This window comes from Excalfactoria chinensis, chromosome 2 (assembly GCF_039878825.1).
Source record: "Excalfactoria chinensis isolate bCotChi1 chromosome 2, bCotChi1.hap2, whole genome shotgun sequence".
In the NCBI taxonomy this organism is placed as follows: Eukaryota; Metazoa; Chordata; class Aves; order Galliformes; family Phasianidae; genus Excalfactoria; species Excalfactoria chinensis.
Window position 1 is genome coordinate 105629231 of NC_092826.1, and position 22093 is coordinate 105651323.

The 22093-nt window shown below is 42.6% G+C and overlaps 2 protein-coding genes across 2 annotated transcripts; both read left to right on the top strand.

Moving 5' to 3' along the window:
• Window positions 1-2337: 2337 nt before the first annotated feature.
• Window positions 2338-17772, top strand: GPNMB (glycoprotein nmb). Its single transcript, XM_072329486.1, has 11 exons — window positions 2338-2479; window positions 6346-6495; window positions 7182-7325; window positions 8659-8832; window positions 9867-10025; window positions 10506-10814; window positions 11927-12049; window positions 12738-12840; window positions 13653-13858; window positions 15777-15864; window positions 16619-17772. The coding sequence occupies exons 1-11, from the start codon at window positions 2410-2412 to the stop codon at window positions 16770-16772; spliced, it is 1680 nt and encodes a 559-aa protein (XP_072185587.1). The 5' UTR covers window positions 2338-2409; the 3' UTR covers window positions 16773-17772.
• Window positions 17773-17997: 225 nt separating this feature from the next.
• MALSU1 (mitochondrial assembly of ribosomal large subunit 1) lies at window positions 17998-22093 on the top strand. Its single transcript, XM_072330188.1, is given in 5 exon segments — window positions 17998-18169; window positions 18817-19001; window positions 20567-20648; window positions 21775-21923; window positions 21925-22093. Coding segments are annotated over 5 exon segments (600 nt in total). The 5' UTR covers window positions 17998-18015; the 3' UTR covers window positions 21955-22093.

Below are 22093 nucleotides of genomic sequence, written 5' to 3' on the forward strand. Positions count from 1 at the left end.
GCTGTGAAGTACCCACCCACTTCTTTGTAAGATTAAGCCCCAAATCTCTCTGAATGTGTTTCTTTAAATGTGTATATTTAAAATATACAGATACACAATTCAGTTCAGCTATTTTAAATGTGAAGCTGCTTCTTAAGAGACCAAGAATAGCAATGTAAATTCTACAGAGTCACTTTGAGATCCAGTGATGATCAGCCTGCTTCAAGCAAGTCTTCAGTATTTCAGAGGAACTCCAAATGAAAATGGTGAAGTCAGCCGAGGTTGTGACACAGATCTCTACTTCAGTCACTTCAGCCTTCACTTCTAACTAACTTCTACTGCTTTTCCTTGGCCTCCTTATTCCTCTCGTTACTCCTTTTACATCACTGTCCCTCCTAGTTCTTTCTTATATGGCTTCCTCCTCGTCTCTTTTCTTGCTAATGAGTTGGCTACAGCCACAGCATAAATGGATCCAAAAGTTTTCTGTGTCAGCCCTTCAGGAATGTTTAGTCTAAGGTCCAAAAGCTGAGGGAGGAGAATGTGAAGGACCAGATCCTCATGGCACAGCCACCATTTAGCGATTAACCACCAGCCCTGCTGGTTTTGGATTCCTCTAACCACACACCCGATCCTCAGTGCCCCCAAAGTCTATTTACAACGTGTTCAGTAATTTTCACCAGCTGGCTCTTATTGAGAGTGTCACTCAATATTTATGTAACATTTTCATGTATCAAATAACATGGCAAAAAATCTCTGTCTTAGCCAACTTCATTATTTTTAGGCTGATAAATTTTTGGTTTTAATTACTAGGCATTTGTTGTCAGCAGTTTTTTCCCCAAAGGTTCTCAAAAACCCCATTGGGAAGCAGCACTCAAACCTCCCTTCTCTCCATCAGGCTTTGGATCAGGCCTTCCATGCTGAAGCACGGTCTTTGAAGGTCACATTTCACTTCAAGAATCAACAACCTGGAAACAAAGGAGTGCAATTAAAGCTAATGTTCCACATGGTTTACAAAAATAATCGTGAATGGCTTCAAAACCTAACATTGCAACTGGGAATGGAGCTGATTTAATAACAAGAAAGCAACAATCACATGAGGACGCTGCAGTCATATGATTTTTATTTTTATTTTTTTGCATAGTCAGACACAGCTCTAACTTTGATTTATGCTTCTCTCCTTTCTGCCAGATAATGAGGGCTTAGTCCCAACAGGCCTGGCATCCCCAAGGCTATTGCCTTCATCGCTTTCCCTGGCAGACAGGAGGCTGCTGAAGCATGGAACCTGCAAATGCAGGATGCACTTTGCTGTTCACACAACCTGGGATCCTTCCCTTGGTGCTGTTGGGAAGGCAAGAAAAAAGAAGGGCATCCTGAAGCCCCCTGAACATGGTGAGATAGAGGGCAGAGGGGTGCAGAGAAAACGTGAGAAAGAATGAAAGATAGCAAGAACAAATTAAAAATAAAAATAATAAATTATCATAGCTGTACAATTCCCTCTCATTGAGCAAACTCTTCATTTTGTTTACAGTGCCTTGGCTTACAGACCTCCACCTGCCCTACCCAAATAAAAAGTAGTTTGCTGTTGCTCAACTTGTTGATTTCTAGTTAACCAGTGTCTCCCCTGCCAGTGTTCTACTTTGGGATCGCTGAGACCACTCTTGAGGTCCATATGTTTCATTATGAGATTGGGCAGTAAAATCTATTTTTGTTTCATCTCTATACACCACACACTACACTGAAGTACTTGTTATTGTGTAGATCAACTCGTGACCTGGATATTGACTGGCTATCACAACACAGTCAAGTGATCATACCTCTAGGTGTCGTATCACGCAACTGTGATAGTAAGGTACGTGCATGTACCCACTAAATGAATATTTAAATAATGCTTGCCTTCAGGATCAACTCTGATCAAGAGCCAAGTCCAGGGAAGCGCTAGAATCAGCCAGTTTTCATTTTGTTTATGGTTGTTGCTCAGCGTGTGGGAAGAGAAACATGTTAAAAGTAGGGACCAGTTCATCAAATGCAATGAGCTGTTGCAGTAACACTAGCAAATCAGGCTAGGGCGAGAGTTAATTTGGATTTCTGGAAGTAAATGGTCCTAATTTAAAAACAAATTAGGTATAAAAATTGATCAGAGCGCAGAACCAATATAAAAATGCCTGCAAGGTAAATGGTGTGGCTCTAAACAGGTCTCTCAGAGATCCCAGGGAATGCTGAAAGCAAAGGGGGTGAGTCATAAGCACATGAGCTGAAAGGAGCTGAAGACAAAATCATGCATCCCTGCTTAATTCCATCACATGATGAGTCCTGGGGCCCTTCATTTAATCGGAGAGCCGAGCAGTGGAGAAACTTCATTCTCACTTCTCAGTGGAAGCTGAAGGAGTTGCTGCCCCGCCGTGCACAGCGCCCAACGCACAGCCTGGCACCATGTGCGGGGCTCACCGCCACCTCGCGCTCCTGCTCCTGGCCGAAGCGGTCCTGTGTGCTGCTGCCATGCGTGAGTGCCTCCCTCACCCCTTTCCTCCCTTCTGTCCTCAGATGGTGCTGTAAAACCTATCTGATTGTGTAGTGGTTGCTCAGGCTATACCGAGCTGCAGAAAAATGCCAACAGCTGTTTGCTGTGCTCCACGGGTACAGAACTAAGCCTTGGTTCATCCTTTCAGATTTCTAACCATATTTCTCTGGCTCAAGTATAGCCAGAAAGGCAGAGGCAGGATAGATTTCTTGTAGCTTGCTTGGCTGGGAGAGGCTGCCAGAGCTTCAGAATGCAAGGAGTCCAGGAATTAGACCCTCTGGCCATGGTGGTCAGGCTTCGTCCCTGGCTTCTTCCCAGACTCCCATCTTGACTTCCAGTCTTACTGACTCACTGAGCTCAGCACTAACAACCCGAAATGGGAACTGGGGGTCAAGTTCCAGAATCTGCAAGAAGGAAACTGAAGACCTTAGCAGCTGAGGTCAGGCTGAGCATACCTCTAGCTTTGTACCAGTTTTTACCATGGGAACTTTCCCAAACTCTGATGATGTACAGCATCAGAACTTCCTCAGTCAGGCGTAGAACCATTGTACTTAACAGGACTTCTCCTCCATCACTTTGTGCACTCTGGTTTTGGTAGTAACCCATGTAAATTTTGACTGAGGAAGAAATGTCACAGCTTAACTGTGCCTAACATGAAGAAATAACTGTATTTTGTGCTTAGAACCTATCAGCTGCTAGTTTCATTTATTCAGCTTAACTCCCAAACTTTCAGAAACAGTGAAAAAATGCTTCTTCTTCCATGCTCCTCACAATTCTGTTTTTCTGTTCTCCTGTCACACACTCTCTGGGCTATTTGGTTGTTCCTCATCTGGAAACAATTCCATCCCTTTGGCTCCTTTCTCTGTATTTTTCAGTTCTCTGATACCCTGCTCGTGCTGTAGAGAACAGAGCAGTGTGCAGTATTCAAGACACGAGCACGTGGGGGATTATACAGTGCTGTAACAATGTTTTCATCTTTACTCTTTTAACCTTTTCCTATTTTATTTTTTTCCAACTATTCCAGGGCACCACATTCAAAACTGTAAAGATACAAGATCTCGTTTTCGAGCTGCAATAGTAGATTAGAGGTTCTTGTTCTGCACAGACAGTTCTGTAACAGCCCAGTCAGCCTTGTTCACCTGCTCTCCAGCTCCCTAGGCAAAACTCGAATATATTTGTGAGGAATGCGCTCCTTTACGGCACATCATATTAATCCACTGTTTCTGACAACTCTGTTCTCCAGTGCTGTTTCTACCAGCTTGTCCAATTTGAGCATCACGCCTTTTATAATCCCCTAAATCTTCCCTGGAAATGTTTTAAAAGCTGTCAACACAGTTGCCAACTTTTGTTTCACGGCCACTGAAGCAGCTTTGAGCAAGATGTTACATGCTACGGTTAACAGCTCATTTATTTCACCCTTGAACAGCTTCCACACCTTTTGAGCCACCTGATCCAGACAGCTTTTTTATTTGTTGATTTGCTCTATTTTTTCTTCACTTTGAGAGAGATTCTCCATCATCGTGAAGATTCTAGCACAGGAGTCTCTTAGGCTCGTCTGTTCTGCATGAAAAGCCAACAAATATTTTGTGCCATCACTTTATCTTCCCTAAATGCTGCTTTTGTACCTCTACCATCTATTCACCCTTCAGATTCTCCTTAGCTTGGCCACAACATCAGCCTTCTTATATTCTGCTCTTTAACTACACCATCCTTTTATTGCATTTCTAAAGCTGACTTTCTCTCTTCCATGGCTAACACACTAGCACAGGAAATGCTGAAGTCGTCTTTTCTGTATTTTTCACCAAAATGAGAACCAGAATGAGAAAGAAGAACATCCATCAGAGTGTGATCTTTTTCCTTATGACAACCTCACCAAAACTACTGCGGCAATCACCTCCTTAGATTGTGTTATTATCCCATCTATTTTGAACTAAACTGCTCTAATTCCATGTTACGACCAACATCTGCGCTTGAGTGTTTTTCCTTGTTACAGAAGAAATACATTAAAGCTTTCCATTCCTTTAAGTTCAGCGATGGAAAATCTTCAGTTCCATGTGTTAGCTGCGCTAGTGCTGAAGTATTTTCTCATCTTAAAAACGTCTTTGTCTTGTCCTGAAGCTTGTGAAACGTTTCGTATTTGCTTGAAATAAACAAAGCACAACGGGGAGGCACAGAAATGCCTCAGGAGCTCATGATTTAGAAGCAGTGACCACAGTTATTGCTAAAGCTGGACAGGAAAATGACTTCTGAATTCAAACATGGCTATTCAAAATTAAAAGCATTTACAAAATTAGAATTGTTCCAGCTCATTCTGATGAACTGAATGTTTGGGAAAGAAATGACTGAAATGTTTTGATTGGACAAAATCAAAACATTTTTACACATCACATAATTTTTAGATAAAATCAAAGAGAATGGGGGGGGAAAAGGGAGTGGAAATCATAACTGCTCACTCTCAAATAAGATGACATTAATTTCTTGACATAACATGTGATTAAGCACAAAAAGCTTTTGTGAAATATTTTTATGGCTTTTGCAGTTTCTAATCTGCTCTTGTTTTCCTGAAGGACAATATTGCCCAACTCTGACAAAGACTGAACATAGCAGAGCATGTGATACAAGCCACGAGGAAATACAGGTCATGATGTTCTGCTTTGCTCACATCTAAATATCTGGAATCTTCAGGGATGTCTTGATTCAAGATACTTAAGTGAGACTGCAAGGAGTTCCTGTAGGACAAAAATGTATAGGAGAATATGTCTCATAACATCTGTAGACTCTGCTCTTTTCCTTGGACCTTTCAGTTCTTAAGCCTTGAGAGACCAGGAAGAGAGCTGCTTGCTTTGGGGTGACCACTGAGATGGGACTGGCCAAGGGATGTCCTCCCAGCCCAGCAGCCATCTCATGAGGTGATAAAACACCAAGAGAGAGGCAGCTCCTGCCTATTCTGTGGCACTGTCCCTCTGGCTCTTCCATGCAGTAGAATTAGGAGTCACAAGACCAGGCTTAGACTGGCTACACCTGCTCTGCAACTTTTCCAAAACCGGGACAAACTCCAACACGATTGGTTTTGGTACAGCATGCAGAGCCACTCCTGCACATCTTATAGGTCCCTGCATCTTCCCTGAAATCATCCAGCCCTTTCTTGCACCTGTGTATAAATCTCAAAAGCATCCAGTATCTGCTAACTTTAAAATAAGGCCATGAAAAGCAGAAGAAATCCCGACTCCCTTGATGTTGGGGCAGAATGGCACACCCAGCAGTTACCTGATTAAGATGACAGAGTTGTTCAAAGCCTCCAGGCTTTCATGGAACTCTGCAGATGAATCTACTTTATGAACATATTTTTATGGTATCCTACAGTGTCTGACATGTTCCTACATGTTACTTGGATATTCATTTTGCTTTGCATTATGCAAGTACTTCATAACAGAGAGGGATCCTCGAAGGCCTGGGAAAAGTCTGAGTCCCTCGTTTATAGTAATATGAGAAGAAAGAGGTTATTAACATTATTTAATATGAGTCATTTTAAAGTAATAGGCACCAAGCTAATGTGTTTTTGCTGTTACACTGTAAACACACTGAATTTACTATTCAGCTCTTCTTTTCCTCTTCTGCAAACACCAGCTTCTGTTATGCTTGGCTCCAGCCCTCTCACCCAAACTAGCAGCCACCTCACCGACGAAGCATCACTGTGTCAAAATTCCTTCCCAGCACAACCTCTGCTAGAGCACAGCTCACACACAGTGCATGTAGCCTGTGACCCTTTCAGGCACAGATCTGTCACCTCTCCAGCACAAGGCTGGGAGGGGGACACCAGCCCACCGCGTGTTTCCTTTTCTATCCAGAGTTTCAAGATGTGCTGAGCAATGGAAGAACTGCTCCTGTCACGAACCACAAGAAGATACAAGGCTGGTCTAGTGACCAAAACAAATGGAATGAAAAACTTTATCCTTTCTGGGAAGACAATGACCCTCGGTGGAAGGACTGCTGGAAAGGTAATCGCACACACACAGTTCCAGGACACAGAGGGAACTGGCCAGAAAACCCACCTCGCTGAAATGTGCAGGTGCTGCAGTGCTTTTTCATAGGTGTAATACTAAACAGCTGCTGCAAACACTGCAAATAGGGATGATCTGCCATGGTACCATTACCAGCACCTTGTCTGAAGAAGCAGAATAGTGAGCAGTTTCAGTTACTGCTTTCCTATACTTCACAGCCTCAGACACGAATACACATTATGTTGTAGTGATGGCCAAGGCTCTGGGATAATGCTTTATTTGCAACTTGCCTTACAGGACATGTAGCTTCAATTTCTACCTCAGTAGGGTGCTGTGGGCTTCAGTTTAACAACTTCTGCCAAGAGCTTGTTTATTGTCTCCTAGGCTGAGTCAAGTTGTAAATACAGGGGAGAAATACAAATATTCTCCTTTGGAATATACCAGCCTCACAGGTAAAAAATCTCTTTTAGCTCTAGGAAGGAAATGACTGACAGATCAGTAAGTGATGTTGGGGGAATCCCTATTGCTCTAAACTGGGGCATTGATGATCGAATGATTTAGGAGTACAAATCCCCTTGGATGTAAAGGAGCAACCAAGGAAGTGCCTACAATGTAAACAGTGCACAGTTGAAGGTTGCTGCTGCTCTGATAAGTGCAGTGGGAACCAGTTTCGTTTTTTACAGGAGGAAAGGTGAGAACCAAACTGGTGACTGACAGCCCAGCACTGGTGGGATCCAATGTGACCTTCGTTGTGACACTCCAGTTTCCCAAATGCCAGAAAGAAGATGACGATGGCAACATTATATACCAGAGAAACTGCACCCCAGGTAAGCAATGGCAATCTCCCTGCTGGTGTGAAAGTGCAGATTGTAGGAATCATTGGAAGAACACCCTATGAACAATGGCCATGCTGCTCTTAACTGATAACTACACTACGGTCTAACCTGTCACACCACTTTCTTTCCTCACATTGCTGCATCATTTCTAGCATTCTGCATCTGCTACATATAATGGCCAGTTGATTTAAGGAGATTTGTCTTCGCTATAGAATTGGCTTCCCCAGATACTTGCAATTGGCTTTAATTTGGCTTCCTAACAAAACTGTTGCTGCTTTTCAGCTCAGTCACGATGCTGCAGTCCCTGGCTGAGTGCAAGTTCAGCTGATCACTCAGTCACACTGTTCTCAAAATTGATAGAGCTGTTGGTTTATAAAACTGACTTGCTTTTCCAGTTAGGGATTGTATAACTCCCGAACAAACTAACTCTCAAGAAAGAATAAATCTCACATTCCCACACTGTAAGTATTGAAAATACATATATATAAAAGTAGAAAAACAAGTAATTTAAAATCAAGCCATCACTTCATAGAATAACCATCTTTTTATCTTATCCACATGTTTCATGGGGGAAAAAACGTAACAGCTTCAGTGTTTGAATCTGCCAGATCTGGAGTGAAAGAGGCTGTTGTACGTTCCTTCCTCTGAACTCATAAATCTTCAACACGTTTTGTAAGGATGAAAGTACTCTTCGTTTCAAGGCATAACAACTGTTCTTGTTTTCTTCAGCCTAGATTCGACTTTTTCACTGTCTATAATGTTTTGTTAACTGCTGATACCCATTCTCTACTTAATGTCCGTTGTGCTGGTTGGGGAAGGAAACTGTATTTCATTATTCAAAAAGAAACTGAAATTCAGGTCTGTTATTTAAAGGTGCTGTAGAGAACTTTCCTGACAAAACAAACTAAGTCATTTCTTCACAGTGCTTCCATGGCTGAAGCTTCCACTTCAAATTTTAAATGCTTGCCAAATGCTGGGGAAGCTTCACTGGCTCCAGCGAAACACTACAATGCCATGGAGTTGTCAGCAGCTTTTGGAGAAGCAGCTTTAAATCGTGTCTGGCTCATGACACTGTACATTTTTTAAGCCTCTAAATAAAAAATTCTAAGCCAGAAACATTTGGTGCCCGTATTAAAAAACAAACAAACAACAACAACAAAACCCCACGCACACGGAAAAACTGAATGTCAGCCTAAAAATAACCCAACATGCCCTGTTGTTTAAGGCCAATGACTTTGTCACAACCTGAGGTGTCTGCCTCCTGTTTCCTCACTTGCTGTGCGATTCTCACTTAACCAGGAATGTGTCCTCTTTCTACCCTTAGATTCTCCAGCTGCCCAGGATCAGTATGTCTACAACTGGACTGAATGGATCGACAGCTGTGGCTGGGAAAACTGTACAAGCAACCAGAGCCATAATATATTCCCAGATGGAAGACCTTTCCCTCATTATCCTGGCTGGAGGAGAAGGAACTTTGTCTATCTGTTTCATACAGTTGGTTAGTACTGCAACGTACCTCAATTTGGTTGCTGCTGCAAAGCTTACATTCACTGTTTGTTTCTAGTATCTCTTGAACGTGGACCCGGAATTCATTGCCCGCTTTCAAAGAGGCCATCAGTTGCTCTATTAATCTTCTGCTAGGTTTGGAAATCGTGTATTACCGGGAGATCTCCTTTAAGTCTGCATTCACAGAACTATCACTGAAGAAAATTAATTTCCTCTCAGTGGTATTCAATATACTTTCCTAGGAAAACACAGGGTCTGAGGTCAGTCAGATGATTTGCTGGCCAGCCACTGCCACTTCAGATTCTCAGATTTTATAGAGAGCACAGAGCTGCGTATGTTCACATCAGTTTAATGATACAGCAATTCTTAACTCTGAGGAGAAGATGAAAACTGTCATTGACTGTGTAGTACTGTTCTATTCACAGCTGCTCATCTTCAGCATTTCCAGCTGTTGAGTATGTAATGCTCGGGCTATTTCTGGCACTGCCTACATACTAAATCTTAGAATCCTAATTTAGCTTGAGAAAATCAGTATTATCATCATCAGCATGAATAACATTGTCCCTAATTTTACATAAAGGTGATATTATTTACCTACCTCAGTCAGCTGGAAGACAAATAAACAAATGTATATGAAGGGCTATGGGGTATGAAGCATTATATCTTCTTGTTACACTGAAGGTAAACTTAAAATGCCTAAGAGGTAACGCCATCCGCTACATAATCCTAATAACTCCACAGAATGTAATTTCTTTGCAAAGATGTAAATGCCTTGGCAAATGCTCTTAAGAATCAGTGAAATTTGGGACATCTTTCTGACATCTTTGAAAATAATAATAATAATAATAATAATGGGAGTAAATGCATTGTAAAAGTGTTCCCCTGCCAGGTAACTGAAGGACAATTCCGAACTATACGTTTTGATCTAGGCAGTCCAAGAGTCACAGAGATACAGGTTCTGTAAAACAATTCCTTGTAGTTAGACTCAAAAAAATACATATATTTCAAGGCCATGTTCTGTTTCAGGTCAGTACTATCAAACAATTGGACGATCTTCAGCAATTTTTTCAGTCAACACTGCGAATATCACTCTCGGCAAACACGTAATGGCAGTATCCATTTACAGAAGAGGGCACTCAACATACGTTCCCATTGCAAGAGCAAGTACCACTTATGTTGTAACAGGTGAGTGTGCTGAAATAAACTGCAGTGAAATGCTGGGAGCACTTGTTTCAGTTATAAGAAAGAATTCACCACAAACATAATCTGGCGTGAAAAGAACGTACCAGCCTGAGAAAGGTTTTTAATATAAATGTGAAATCTCCAGCAAATTCCCTAGAATAATGCAATTAATCTCTGTACCTGTCTCAGTTGTGACACCTCTACTTGATGTGATGAGGAAGGATTTACTGGAGGAAATGCAAATTTCCACTGATGCCTGTGATTTCTTACTTGTTCCCATACCTCTCTGGGTAACTGTTTGCCGCTGTCGTTGACTTGGAAGATCAGTAAATTGAATTTAACTAGAAATCCATGTTAAGTACACTAAAGTCTCACATTCGGGCTCTTGTTGTTCAGCAGCTTTGGAGCAATTTGTTGTTTGGAGTCACACGTGTGCGCTTCACTTTCTTTCTTTCTTTCTTTCTTTCTTTTTCCTTCTGGCAGACAAGATTCCAATATTTGTGAGCATGTCCCAGAAACATGACCGCAACATCTCAGACTCCATTTTTATCAAAGACTCACCAATCACATTCGATGTGAAAATCCATGACCCCAGCAACTACCTTAATGATTCCGCCATCTCCTACAAGTGGAACTTTGGAGATGGAAGTGGCTTATTTGTAGAAAGCGGTGCCACTACATCTCACACCTTCTCTCTGCAAGGAAACTTCACCCTGAATTTAACTGTTCAAGCTATTATACCTGTGCCTTGCAAGCCAGTAACACCCACTCCATCACTGCCCACCCCAGCAGGTAAGAGTTTATCTATCAGCAGTGAGAATCTATGCTAAAACTCTACATTATTAAGTGCATATATTTAGAGCTTCTGGTATCATCAAAGAAGTTCTGTGAAGCTCTGCAAGTCATCTACAAATCGGTTTAGAAACAGAATCAAAATACACATAGACACCATTTACACATATTTAAAAAACCATTTACCACCATAATGACAGCTTAAAGGGGTCTTCAGATAGACCCAAGAATATATGCATGTATTTTTATATCCTCTATGACACCAGATGAAGTGGTTGTAGTCTTGCCTACTCAAGAGACATCTTCTGAGGTAAGATATAAAGTGAGGAAGAAGCATAAGTGAGGAAGAAGATGTTAGTGAGAAAGAAGTATTTCAGAGACAATTCCTTTCTGGTCTGCATTAACATCCAACCAAAATTAAATGAGATTGGATTGAACTAGAAAAATAATTTACTCATATTTCAAAATGCGGGATTTCCACATTGCATTGAGCCAAGAACGGCTTTTCCACTTTAAATTTATGCACAACCGTATTTCAGAATAATCTTCATTACAGTCAGCATTTTTTTTATCATATCAAAGGATTTAAAAGTTTGCAAAAGTCCTGCAGTTTCAGCCCGGGTAATTATATAACACCACCTGCATTGAACTGTGAAACTGGCTGTATTTTTCAAATTTCAAAATTTTAATGTGGTTTTAATGAAATATGAAGTGAGAATTAAAAAGCAAAGAAAACAGAGAATTTTCACTACTTCCCTACTAGCTCTAATGTAGAACAATGGAAAAATACTTGCTTTTAAAGAGAGCATTTTAAAGCTCTTATTGGCATTTGGAAATATTCTATAATTGATGTGGGGATTTTAAAGCTCAGTTATACAGACAGGGGACTGGCAGAATCTATTCAGGCCACTTTAGGGTTCTACAGAGCAGCTTACCACATGTGTTTCCTTTCAGAATGATCCCGCATAGACAAATGCATTACTGCATAGCTGTAAAGCAAAATAATCAATGACATATGTAATGAATGTTATCAAGATAGTTATGCTCAGAATACTTCTGCGCAGAACTCATTCTAAGACTGTGTATCTACTTTTCTTTCCTCAACCCAACAGTTATGACTGATGCATCTTCTAATTCAGACCCTTCTGCTCCCAATGAAATGGCAGAAGACAATCCTGATGGAGGCTGCCATATTTACAGATATGGATACTACACAGCTGGTATCACCATTGTAGGTAAGGATGTGAGTCAATACCTGGAGCAGAATGAGGCTAATAATGTACTACACATTTGGCAAAGATAATGTTTATTGAGCCAGAGTTTAATCAGATATGTGAGTCCCACAGTCAAGATCCTCCTCTTGGACACAGCTGGCATTTTTAAAGATTAATGCACACATAGTTAACCAGCAAAATTTGGTCTCTTTAGATGCCCTGACAGGTCAGGTCTGTAGTGAAGTTTATGGTACCTTGGTTTGAGTCAAGCCTTGATCTTCATTTGTCTGGACACCTGCTGATGGTTGTCCCCATGCTATACATGGGTTTCCAGGCACCTGGGCTCTGAAGGAGCTGGTGGGGATACAAGCTCTATCATTCTTTTCTGTTCTGAAACACACTGGCTGGAGGGGTCACATAAGGTAGAGCTAGCCTTGGCATGTACAGAAGTTGTGGCTAATGGGAGATGGAAGTGATTTCATGAAAGAAATAACTAACCATAAAAGAAAAATAAAGAGAAGCAGAAGGGCACAATCTCATAGGAAAAGTACTGGAACATTGCTCAGCTTTCAAACCCTTCAAAAGGAGTACTAAGGGAGGGAGAAGGTTATGGCAAACGAGACCTGACCTGAGCATCAGCCAAACACTTGAGGATCTGTACACACAAGCTTGTCGTGTCCTACTTGTTGACATCTGTTTCATCTTCCAGAGGGAATCCTTGAGGTAAATATTATCCAGATGACAAGCATCCAGATGACAGAAAGCCAAGCTGAAAATCCACTGGTCGACTTTGTTGTTACCTGCCAAGGGAGGTAAGTACGCAAATGAAATTGTCAATCACCTTCCCTCTCTAAAAATAATTAAGTGCTGGAACACTGTCTGCACTTAGACACAGCTGAATGAACAAAAGCTGGGAACACCGCAGTGTTTCTATTTCTTGACTGGAACTAAAGATAATGCAAGTCTCATTTGTAAATTATGTCAACAGAAGCTACTGCCAGGCTTGTAGGATACAGAACAAATGGCAGGCTGAACTAAAAGTAAGAGAACTAGATACTGTGGAGAAGCAATTCCATATTTTCCTGGCAAAGACAAGATTTCAGCACTCATTGTGAAACTGGAAGCAGCCTACTGAAATTGGAAGGAAACCCTCTCTTTTCAGCCATGATTTTTTGACACTTAGAGTAAATGGGAGTGCCTAAGCAATTTCTTGGAGAGAAAAATGTTGCACCAATATTCCTAGCTCCTGGAAGGGGATTCGAGTTGAGAGGCAAGAGAACTACAAAAATTGTCTTGGCAGCACAACTGGAAAACAATTTACCTCTCTTAAGTTAGTGTTTTTCATCACATGATACTACACGTAAGAATCTGTATTCTTTTCATAATGATATGTATTAAAGGCAACAAACTTCATGAGTTGATTTGTGGCAGGTTTTTCCTATGATCACCATGAAATGGTAAATGCATATAATATAGATTATATATACATACCATCTTCATAATCACTATTAGTATCATTGATCAGGAAACAAACATCAGTATAAATCTGGGCATCAGCACAAGGTATCTGTAAGTGGGGCTAACAGCACTCCACAAAGCAATGGATTCTCTCTTCCCACCCCAGTTTCCCTACAGATGTCTGTACAGCAGTTTCTGACCCCACGTGCCAGGTGTCTCAGGGCATGGTATGTGATCCCGTGATCGTCACTGATGAATGCGTACTCACCATAAGGAGAGCTTTTGATGAACCTGGAACGTACTGTATAAATATCACCTTGGGGGATGACACAAGTCAAGCCCTTGCCAGCGCACTTATTTCTGTAAATGGAGGTGAGTCTGTGCAGAGCAGAAGCGGGCTGTCTGTGAGCAGTTTTTCCCTGTGGTCTTGTATCTGCTGAGAAGGGAACACAAGAAGGTACATGGGAGTTTTTGCATGCCTGGAGGCCTCAGCTGAGATTGTCCCATCTTGCGTGAGAGGTCACAGAAAGAGAAAAGACATTTGCTTCCCTGTGGGAATTTTAAATGTTAGAACTTGGTTTGATTTATGTGCACAATCTACAGAGTACAGCAATTACACAAACCCTTCGGTAACACAAAATATGAAATGTTCTTTGGCTGCAGGTTATTTTTGCTACTGTTGGGCAGAAAAGTAAGTAAGGGACATGCCATCCATCCTACTGCACACATGGATACATAGCAGGCAGTAAGGAAGGATGTGGCTCATCTGAAAGAGAACCAAAGCCTACAGCTGAGCAGGCCGACCCGTGCCCTTTTTGTAGCTCATTGATCTTAACTGAGTTTCTATTTCTACACAAGATGAACCAGGTTCTGGAAGGGCCTGAGTCATTCGCCAATGACAAAGTGTGCCCCAGGTGGCTGTTTTCAGAATAGGTTTACCTTGGTCAGATGAGTATCACTGTGTCTCACTCACAATTATTCAAGCAGCCTTTGACAGAAACAGGTATTAACTTGGCCTCACTAAGGACCCTAAACAATAAAGCTGTCTCTCTGCTCTCAACCCATTCCCCTCCTGACCTCTCACTAGATGTCCTAGTGACTCTTCTGATGTATTTAATTAGCATCAGCCAAGAAACTGACCCTTTGAAGCCACTTGCCACACACCATATTCTGGCTGCTTTTATTCTATCTAGGTATAAAATTAGCTGTGCCTAAATCAGCTTGTGGTGACTAAGAAACAGTGTCTGACCTAAATGTATTTCAGCTCCAAAAGACAGGAAAAAAATGAAGCAGGATTTTACAGAAGTGTATTCACAGCAGCTAAATTTAGCCTGACAAGACTGTCTCCCCAGGTTTCCTCCAGAAGGAAAAGCTAATTTGTATTCTTGGCCTTTACACAATAATCAGTGCAGAAATAGGATGTAAGAGAGGTTGCTGCTATGAATCACCTTCCGTAGGAGCTCATCTAACGTTTGCAAACATTTTCAGTGTGCCATGATTTTGCACAAATTTCAGGGGGAAATCCCATCATTTTGGTACTTGAGTTTACCTAAACATTTGGCCTTTTAAATTTGGCAGGACTGTATCGAGGTCTGCAGGCACTGCATGCAACACCAGCTCTTAACCTGCTCAAACTGCTGTTGAATGAACTGCAGTCCTATGATTGAGACCTGCCCTATCAGTATGCCTTGCAAACCAGTCCAAGGATCTACTTTAGTAATAAAATAATGTAAATCCCTACGCTCTCAGAAAAGGGAACTAGCCGGGGTTCATCAGTCTCTCAGCCAAGCTTTGCCATCTTCATATGTGGAGCTGAAACAGACAACATTTAAGAAAGTCAATTTTTATTCCCTTTTCCTTTCCTTGTGGCTATCACCCCTCGAACCAAAGTTGATTCCTGCAGTACAGCTTACAAAGAGACATCTCATACTTCAGTGTAAATAGTCCCCTACCTTTGCAATTGGCAGGGAGCAAATCAGCTCCAACTTGTGGGATGCCAGCAAGGGCCCCTCAGTGGCTGGAGGAGCCACAGCGTGTCTCTGGAGCATTGCACATGCAAAGCCAGCAGAGCCAGCCCACTGCCTGGTGGCACTCAGAACTAAGCTGATCAGGCTCTGAAAGCACAACCTCCTGCCTTAGTCACTGACTTCCAATGCTTAGATTGCATTCCAGTATTTGAAGTGCACTGCAGCCATTAGAACAGTCAGATTAAAACGATATTTGCTTGAGAAAGGCAATCTCACCATTAAAACAAGACTAACTTCTAATCAAGCTGCTTTCTGAACTCTAGGATCATCCTCAGGGACAACAAAAGGTGTCTTCATCTTCCTTGGTTTGCTGGCAGTGTTTGGTGCCATTGGGGCTTTTGTCCTTTACAAGTAAGTTGCTAAGACTAAAAACAGTCCAAGGAACTGGCAAAAAATATTAGTTAAACTCGCACAACCTACAGCTTAAAATTGTGTTAGCTGTATTTTTGTTTCCTCTTTACTGTTATTCGCAAACATTCTAGCAGACATTCAAGAAAATGAGATTACCGGCTTAAACCATAAAGCCACCAGAAAATGTGTGAATATTTGAATTTAATAGAAAACTACATTTGGTGCTCATACTCATAAACAGTAATAAAAGGAGGCCTGGGAACAGCACGTAAGGAAACTCAAACTGCAAGATGCGATTTAGATATTCAGTAAAACCTACCAAATAGAAATTTAATTTAGCTTTACAACTCTCACAAGCAGTGATCGAGAATGAATCAACATACATTTAATAACTGACAGATTCCTTGAGAAAAGGCTACTGGGCACGCAGAAAGTGGTTAAAAGAATCACATATTTGTGGATGTTTCACGAGAAACTTTAAGACTGCACTGAGACTCCTGAGTTAAGAGTATGCTCAGCCTTTGCAGGCAGTGGTGAGAAGGAAACACCTGCACAGAGCACTCCTCTAAGCAACAGAGCCTTCTCATTAACCAGGCCTTAGCCACAACTAATTAACTATGGCAGTCAATTGTTATTCTTTTAATAGAAGGGGGGAGGAGTGATGTTATGAATATATGATTAATTCTCTTTTGCACTGACCGCATGATGGACCTTTGTGTTCAAATGTCTTTCTAACTGTACGTGTTCTTTGCAGGAGATACAAACAATACAAACCTATTGAGAGAAGTGCAGGACAAGCAGAGAACCAGGAGGGACTGAGTGCTTACGTCAGCAACTTCAAAGCCTTTTTGTTCCATAAGAGCACTGAGAGAAACCCTCTGTTGAAAAGCAAACCAGGCATTGTTTAAACCTTCAGCTTAACGTTGACTTAGATTATGTACAAGACTGTCTTGTGATGGTTGTCTGTTGCTGTTATAAAAACAAAGGAGTAAGGTAAAAACACATCTAGATTGGTTGGTAGCTCTGGGGGGCTTGGTGCAATTAGAAATACCAAAATAGTCCTTCTTAGAAAACAAAGGTAGTTTTGAGCACTTGCTGTTCTTGCTTGTGATCTAGGATATGCTTTTCTAAATAACTAACCCTCATGCCTTGTGTTTTCTTACTTTTGGGTTAACCAGACACAGAATTAAACAGATCTAGAACCTGTAGGGGAAAAGAATACATAAACAAGCAAAAACCAAAAGCACATCAATACTTAGTCTTAAATAGACAGTCCAGTATAGCTTCTTACCACCTTAAAGACGATTCAGGTCAGAAACAGGAGGCAGACACTGGCTATGTGTGGAAAGAAACTGCCACGCTGTATTCCCAGACATGGGCACCCAGCTGCTTACTGCTGCTTACAGGTTTGCCCTGCACCTGTCGGCTCCCTACCAAGCAAATCCCAGCTTCTGGGAACCTCTACAGCCACTGCTGCTCACAAGCAGTTTGGAGGCCACCCTGCCTTGCAGGGCAATGGCATTCAGTAGTGTGGAGGCAGCTCATTCTGTGCCAGTTGGTCTCAGGGCCAGAAACAGGGCTGGACACACTAGAGTTCACCGCTGCGGACATAGCTACTAGTGCACAAGGCTCACTATAACCAGTGCTCCAGTTATTGCTTTTGCATCATCCAGCTTAGAAAGGATGAACTTCTGCACAACCCATGTGTCTTCACTGTCTGAAGGTTACGAGGCCTGTCACCAGCCTGAAGCTGACTTCAATAACTGCTTTCTTTATCTTTTACCCAAGAGTACGGCACGGCGCGCACTATCCTTTTTTTTTACATATCATGTCACTTTAGTTTTATCATTTGAATTTGCCTTTTCAACTGCAACTTCCATGTTGTAATACCTTTAGTTTTATACGACGGAACCGAACTGCTGTATTGACAAATAAACCATCCAATGATTGTCAAGAGCGCTCTCGTTTGTCTTGCAAATAGGCAGCGCCGAGTTATCCACCATTACTGCAAGGCCTCCACACGCGAGGTCTCCCACCCGGTCTGACAACAGACCGACAGCGGAATAAACCAATAGGCGTGAGGGGCGGCCTCCAGGCCGGCCAACCGCTGTACGGCTGCCGGGCCGGGGGGCGGGTCGCAGGACGTTCGGCATGTGGCGGGCGCTGCTGGGAGGCTGCCGCCTTCTGCGGGCCCGCTCCGCTCTGCCCGCGGTCGGGGCGGTCCGTCCGGGCGGGGACGCGGCTGTGAGGGGCGCGGGGGGCGGCAGAGCGGCAGGCACGGCGGCGGAGTGGCGGCAGGAGACAGGTAGGGCCCGCGGAAGGGCGAGCGGACGCTGCTCCCGCGTATGGGCCCTTCTCGCGGCCGATGTGGCTGCCTCGGTGTTGTGGGGGGGACGAGAGCCGGGAGGTGCCCGGGTCCCTCAGCTCAGAGGCCTTAGTTTATGGACGGCTTCGTAACTCCATCCGTGCCAATGCTTGCGTGTTCTTCTGTTGGGTTGGCTTTCCATACAGAGCGTGGCTGCGTTGTTGCTCCGTCCGTGCTACCACAGCGCGGTGCTGGCAGGCTGCAATAGGCAGAAAGTGTTCAAAATGAACGTCTGCTGAAGTAATTTGCTTTCATTCATCTTAACTGTCAACTGTCTGGTGATAGTATCGACTTCAAGATGTGCTCATGAGAAATAAAGAAGTTATCTTAAGGAAACGGTGACATTTGCCAATAGCTCCACGTATGCAGAGAGCATTAGTTACCAGAAAAGAGCTTAGTACTCAACTTGGATGACCTTAGAACATAGCTTGTTTAAACCAGCAGTTCATATTGGATTGCCAGTACCAAACCAAATTCACTATGAGTGGCTTGAATTTAGTTCGTTGCTATTTTGCATCTTTGGTAACGTGGAAGTGTCTGACTTTTGTTACAAAGAAGTGATCGTTAACCACTGTTCTTGTTTTCAGTTCCAGACGCACCTCTTCCAAAGTTCAACATTGACTTTGTTGTAAAGCTGCTGAGGCAAGAGAATGCGAAGGACATCTGTGTCATCCGAGTACCCCCAGAAATCAAATACTGTCATTATTTTATAGTTGTCAGCGGATCTTCAACACGGCATCTCCATGCAATGGCACATTACATGCTGAAAATGGTAAGACAGCCCCCACTGTACTCTTTCAGTTAGTGGGGGTGGTTTTCGGTGAAGACTTGCACTGTGAAATAGATTTCCCTGGGCCGATGGTTCTACAGATACACCGGGCAAGATGAAATTGTGTATTGTCATGTCATATAATTTTGAGTGCATCCACCAATAACTGTAGCTTTCTGCCTTAGTGGTGCTGTTCAACATGTAGAGATTATACTTTAAAATCAGACCTCTGTATCCAGAGCACTGCTGACAATAGCGCACATTGTGCAGTGAGAGCGTTTATCAGTGATGTGAAATGGTACTGACAGACTGTCTGCTTGTGTCTCCAGCGTGCTTCATAGCTATTCAGGCTCCCTCAAAATAGCCTAATCTGACTGTTCTCAAACCGTAGTCCATCAAATCTTCAGGTTTTCAAATACACTGTAAGACCAGAAGAAAGACTGCATACTGGGAGGCAAAGGATCGTCCACTACAGACAGTTGCATTTGCATTTGGTGATAATTGATTTCATATTGAAGCAGGATTGGACTGGCCCCATACTATTACAGTCTTATTTTACAGTCTGTCTTTGAAGGCAGAAAGGACTGTTCTTGCTGCGCACCTGTACTGTTTCCTTGTTCTGAAACTAATTTTTCCTAAGTTCCGAAACAACTATTTTCTTAGTTTGCTAGTTTGAATTGCAGCTTGGAAAGGGTTTCCACATTTTGGGTAAGGTGCTGGAATTAGAGATAAGGTAAAACTTTGATTAAGGAGCTGTGAAGATTCAGTAACTTCTGTATTGTAGGTTGGTTTCTGTTGTTTGTTGGGTTTTGTTCATTTATGCTTCATATAAGGAAACTGTACTTAAGGCTCCAGTTGTGGAATTTCTCCAGCTCTGGGTTCTTGGTGTTGCAGGTAGGAAGACTGGAGCCCCTCCAGCCGATATCTGCAAAAGCTGATGTGTTGCACAGGAAACTTCCTGCCTTGCCCCCGTAGCTTCTGCTGTCCTGCTTTGAGCTGCTCTCTCCTCCTGATCGTATTTTTCCCCACTATGCAATGAGTGCTCAGAGCACGCTCGTGAGGCAGGAGACTTCTTTGCCTTTTCTGTGATGCAAGGTCAAACTTGTTCTCTCCCCCTCTCTCTGTTCTATTGGGCATCTCCATTTCTGCCAGCATAAAGCAACGCAAAAGATATGTGAAAGTAAGCAAAACTTGATGCTAATGATAGTTAGATTCCCCGTAGCTAGGGCTAGAGAGTCTACCTGCAAGGCTAATTCATTGCTAAGTAGCAGTTCAGTATTCATCTTGAGGAAGCAATGCACACAGACCTCATGAGTAACTGTCTGGGAACTTCGGACATTGGAGCTCCAGGTCTGACAGTAAATCCCACTGAGAGATTTCTACTTATTTTCCAGAGCTGCAGCTGTATATTTTTGTGCAGCCCTCAGAACCACCATTATTGTCTACCTATTGCATTTCAGATTTCAAACAACTCTACACAGTCTGACAAAGTCAGGTTTAGCTGCCAGCTCTGAGCGCATAGAAATGAACGTGAAGTATTTTGTTTTCTGCTGTTGCTTCTCTCTCAGTACAAGCATCAGAAAGAAGAAAGCGATCGTCACACTCGGATTGAAGGGAAAGAGACAGATGACTGGCTGTGCATTGATTTCGGTAAGTATTTGTGAGTGTGACCCACATGGCATTCTACAATGACCATTTGGGCAAGCAGAGGCTCTTGGTAGCCAGCCTGAGTAGTGAGCTGTTGGACAGACCGCCACTGTCTGTGTCATCCTGTGACACCAGATAAAGCCACAGTCCTAAAGAAGTTGAGTTCACTATTTTGTTCTTAAGCGTGGAACTTTCCACACCAACATTCAAGGTTTTACCCTCAGAGAGCAGCATTGCAGCTTCACCGCTATCTCTATAATCTCACCCTCTGTGTTTTATCTTAAGAGAGTAAGGGTGAGAAAGCACTGCAGCCAGTGATGTTCAACCTCAGTTACATCACTGCCGATGATGTTTGATAATTATAAACCGACAAGTAATTGAAACTGAAGGGTATAACCAGAGAAAACGTATTAGAAAGATACTGGAATGAGCTTTTCTTTTTTGCTATTGTTTTAACAGAACAAAACCCTGTAAGAAAATGCGTATTGCAGTAAAAGGGTGAGGCTGTGTCACAGTTTGAGCTCAGCTGCTTCATGTTAAAAAATACAAACAAAGCTAAGAAGCGTGGGGAACACTTAAGAAAACTAATTGGTTGTAGCTGTACGTTGTTGATAATAAAGGGACGCTGAAAGTTCAGCTGTAGCTTTGGGACAGGAGTTCGTTTTTAAGTAAAAGTTCTGGCTTACGATTTCTTGGGGACAGAAGGAAGACAACTTTGATCTGGAGTTCCGTGGTACTATTTTAAATGCGAGCACTGTCCTCATTCTGCTGGCTGTATCCTTGCATTCTGCATAAGGAATGACCAGTTCCTCTCTGTCCAAGAGCTGGAATCACTGACTGAAGAAGAGACCTCCCTCCCCCATCAGCTGACCTGTTGTATCTAGCGGAAGGGAGATGGAGCACTCAGGATCTTTGTGAAGCTGGAACTGTGGTAGTGCTTTACAGCTCACTAACAAAAAGGGCTGCTATGTTTCACTGCTGATAGATCACTAAAACAAGCATTCTTACCCCACCCTATCATGGTAAAACCTGTATGTAAGCGTTTTCAAACTTAACCTGATTCATTGCCGTGAACTATGCAGCAGAGGACTCTCACTGCTTATTTATTGTGCTTTTTTCTTCTGTGCAGGAACCATAGTTGTACACTTCATGCTGCCAGAAACACGAGAGACTTACGAACTGGAGAAGCTGTGGACTCTAGGTTCTTATGATGACCAGTTAGCACAGATGACTCCACAGTTGCTGCCAGAAGACTTCATACTGGGACTGACTTCTGAACAGCAGTGATCAGCTTGTGACAAGAACTTAATGTCGCTGCTGAGGTGCCTGACTGGAAAGAGACACGAGTGTGCCACAGGAGGCACAACAACATAGCCATCACCACAGGCCATCAGCATAAACCAGTGTATCAAACAAACTACCAGGATGTCATAAAAGGACAGTATCAT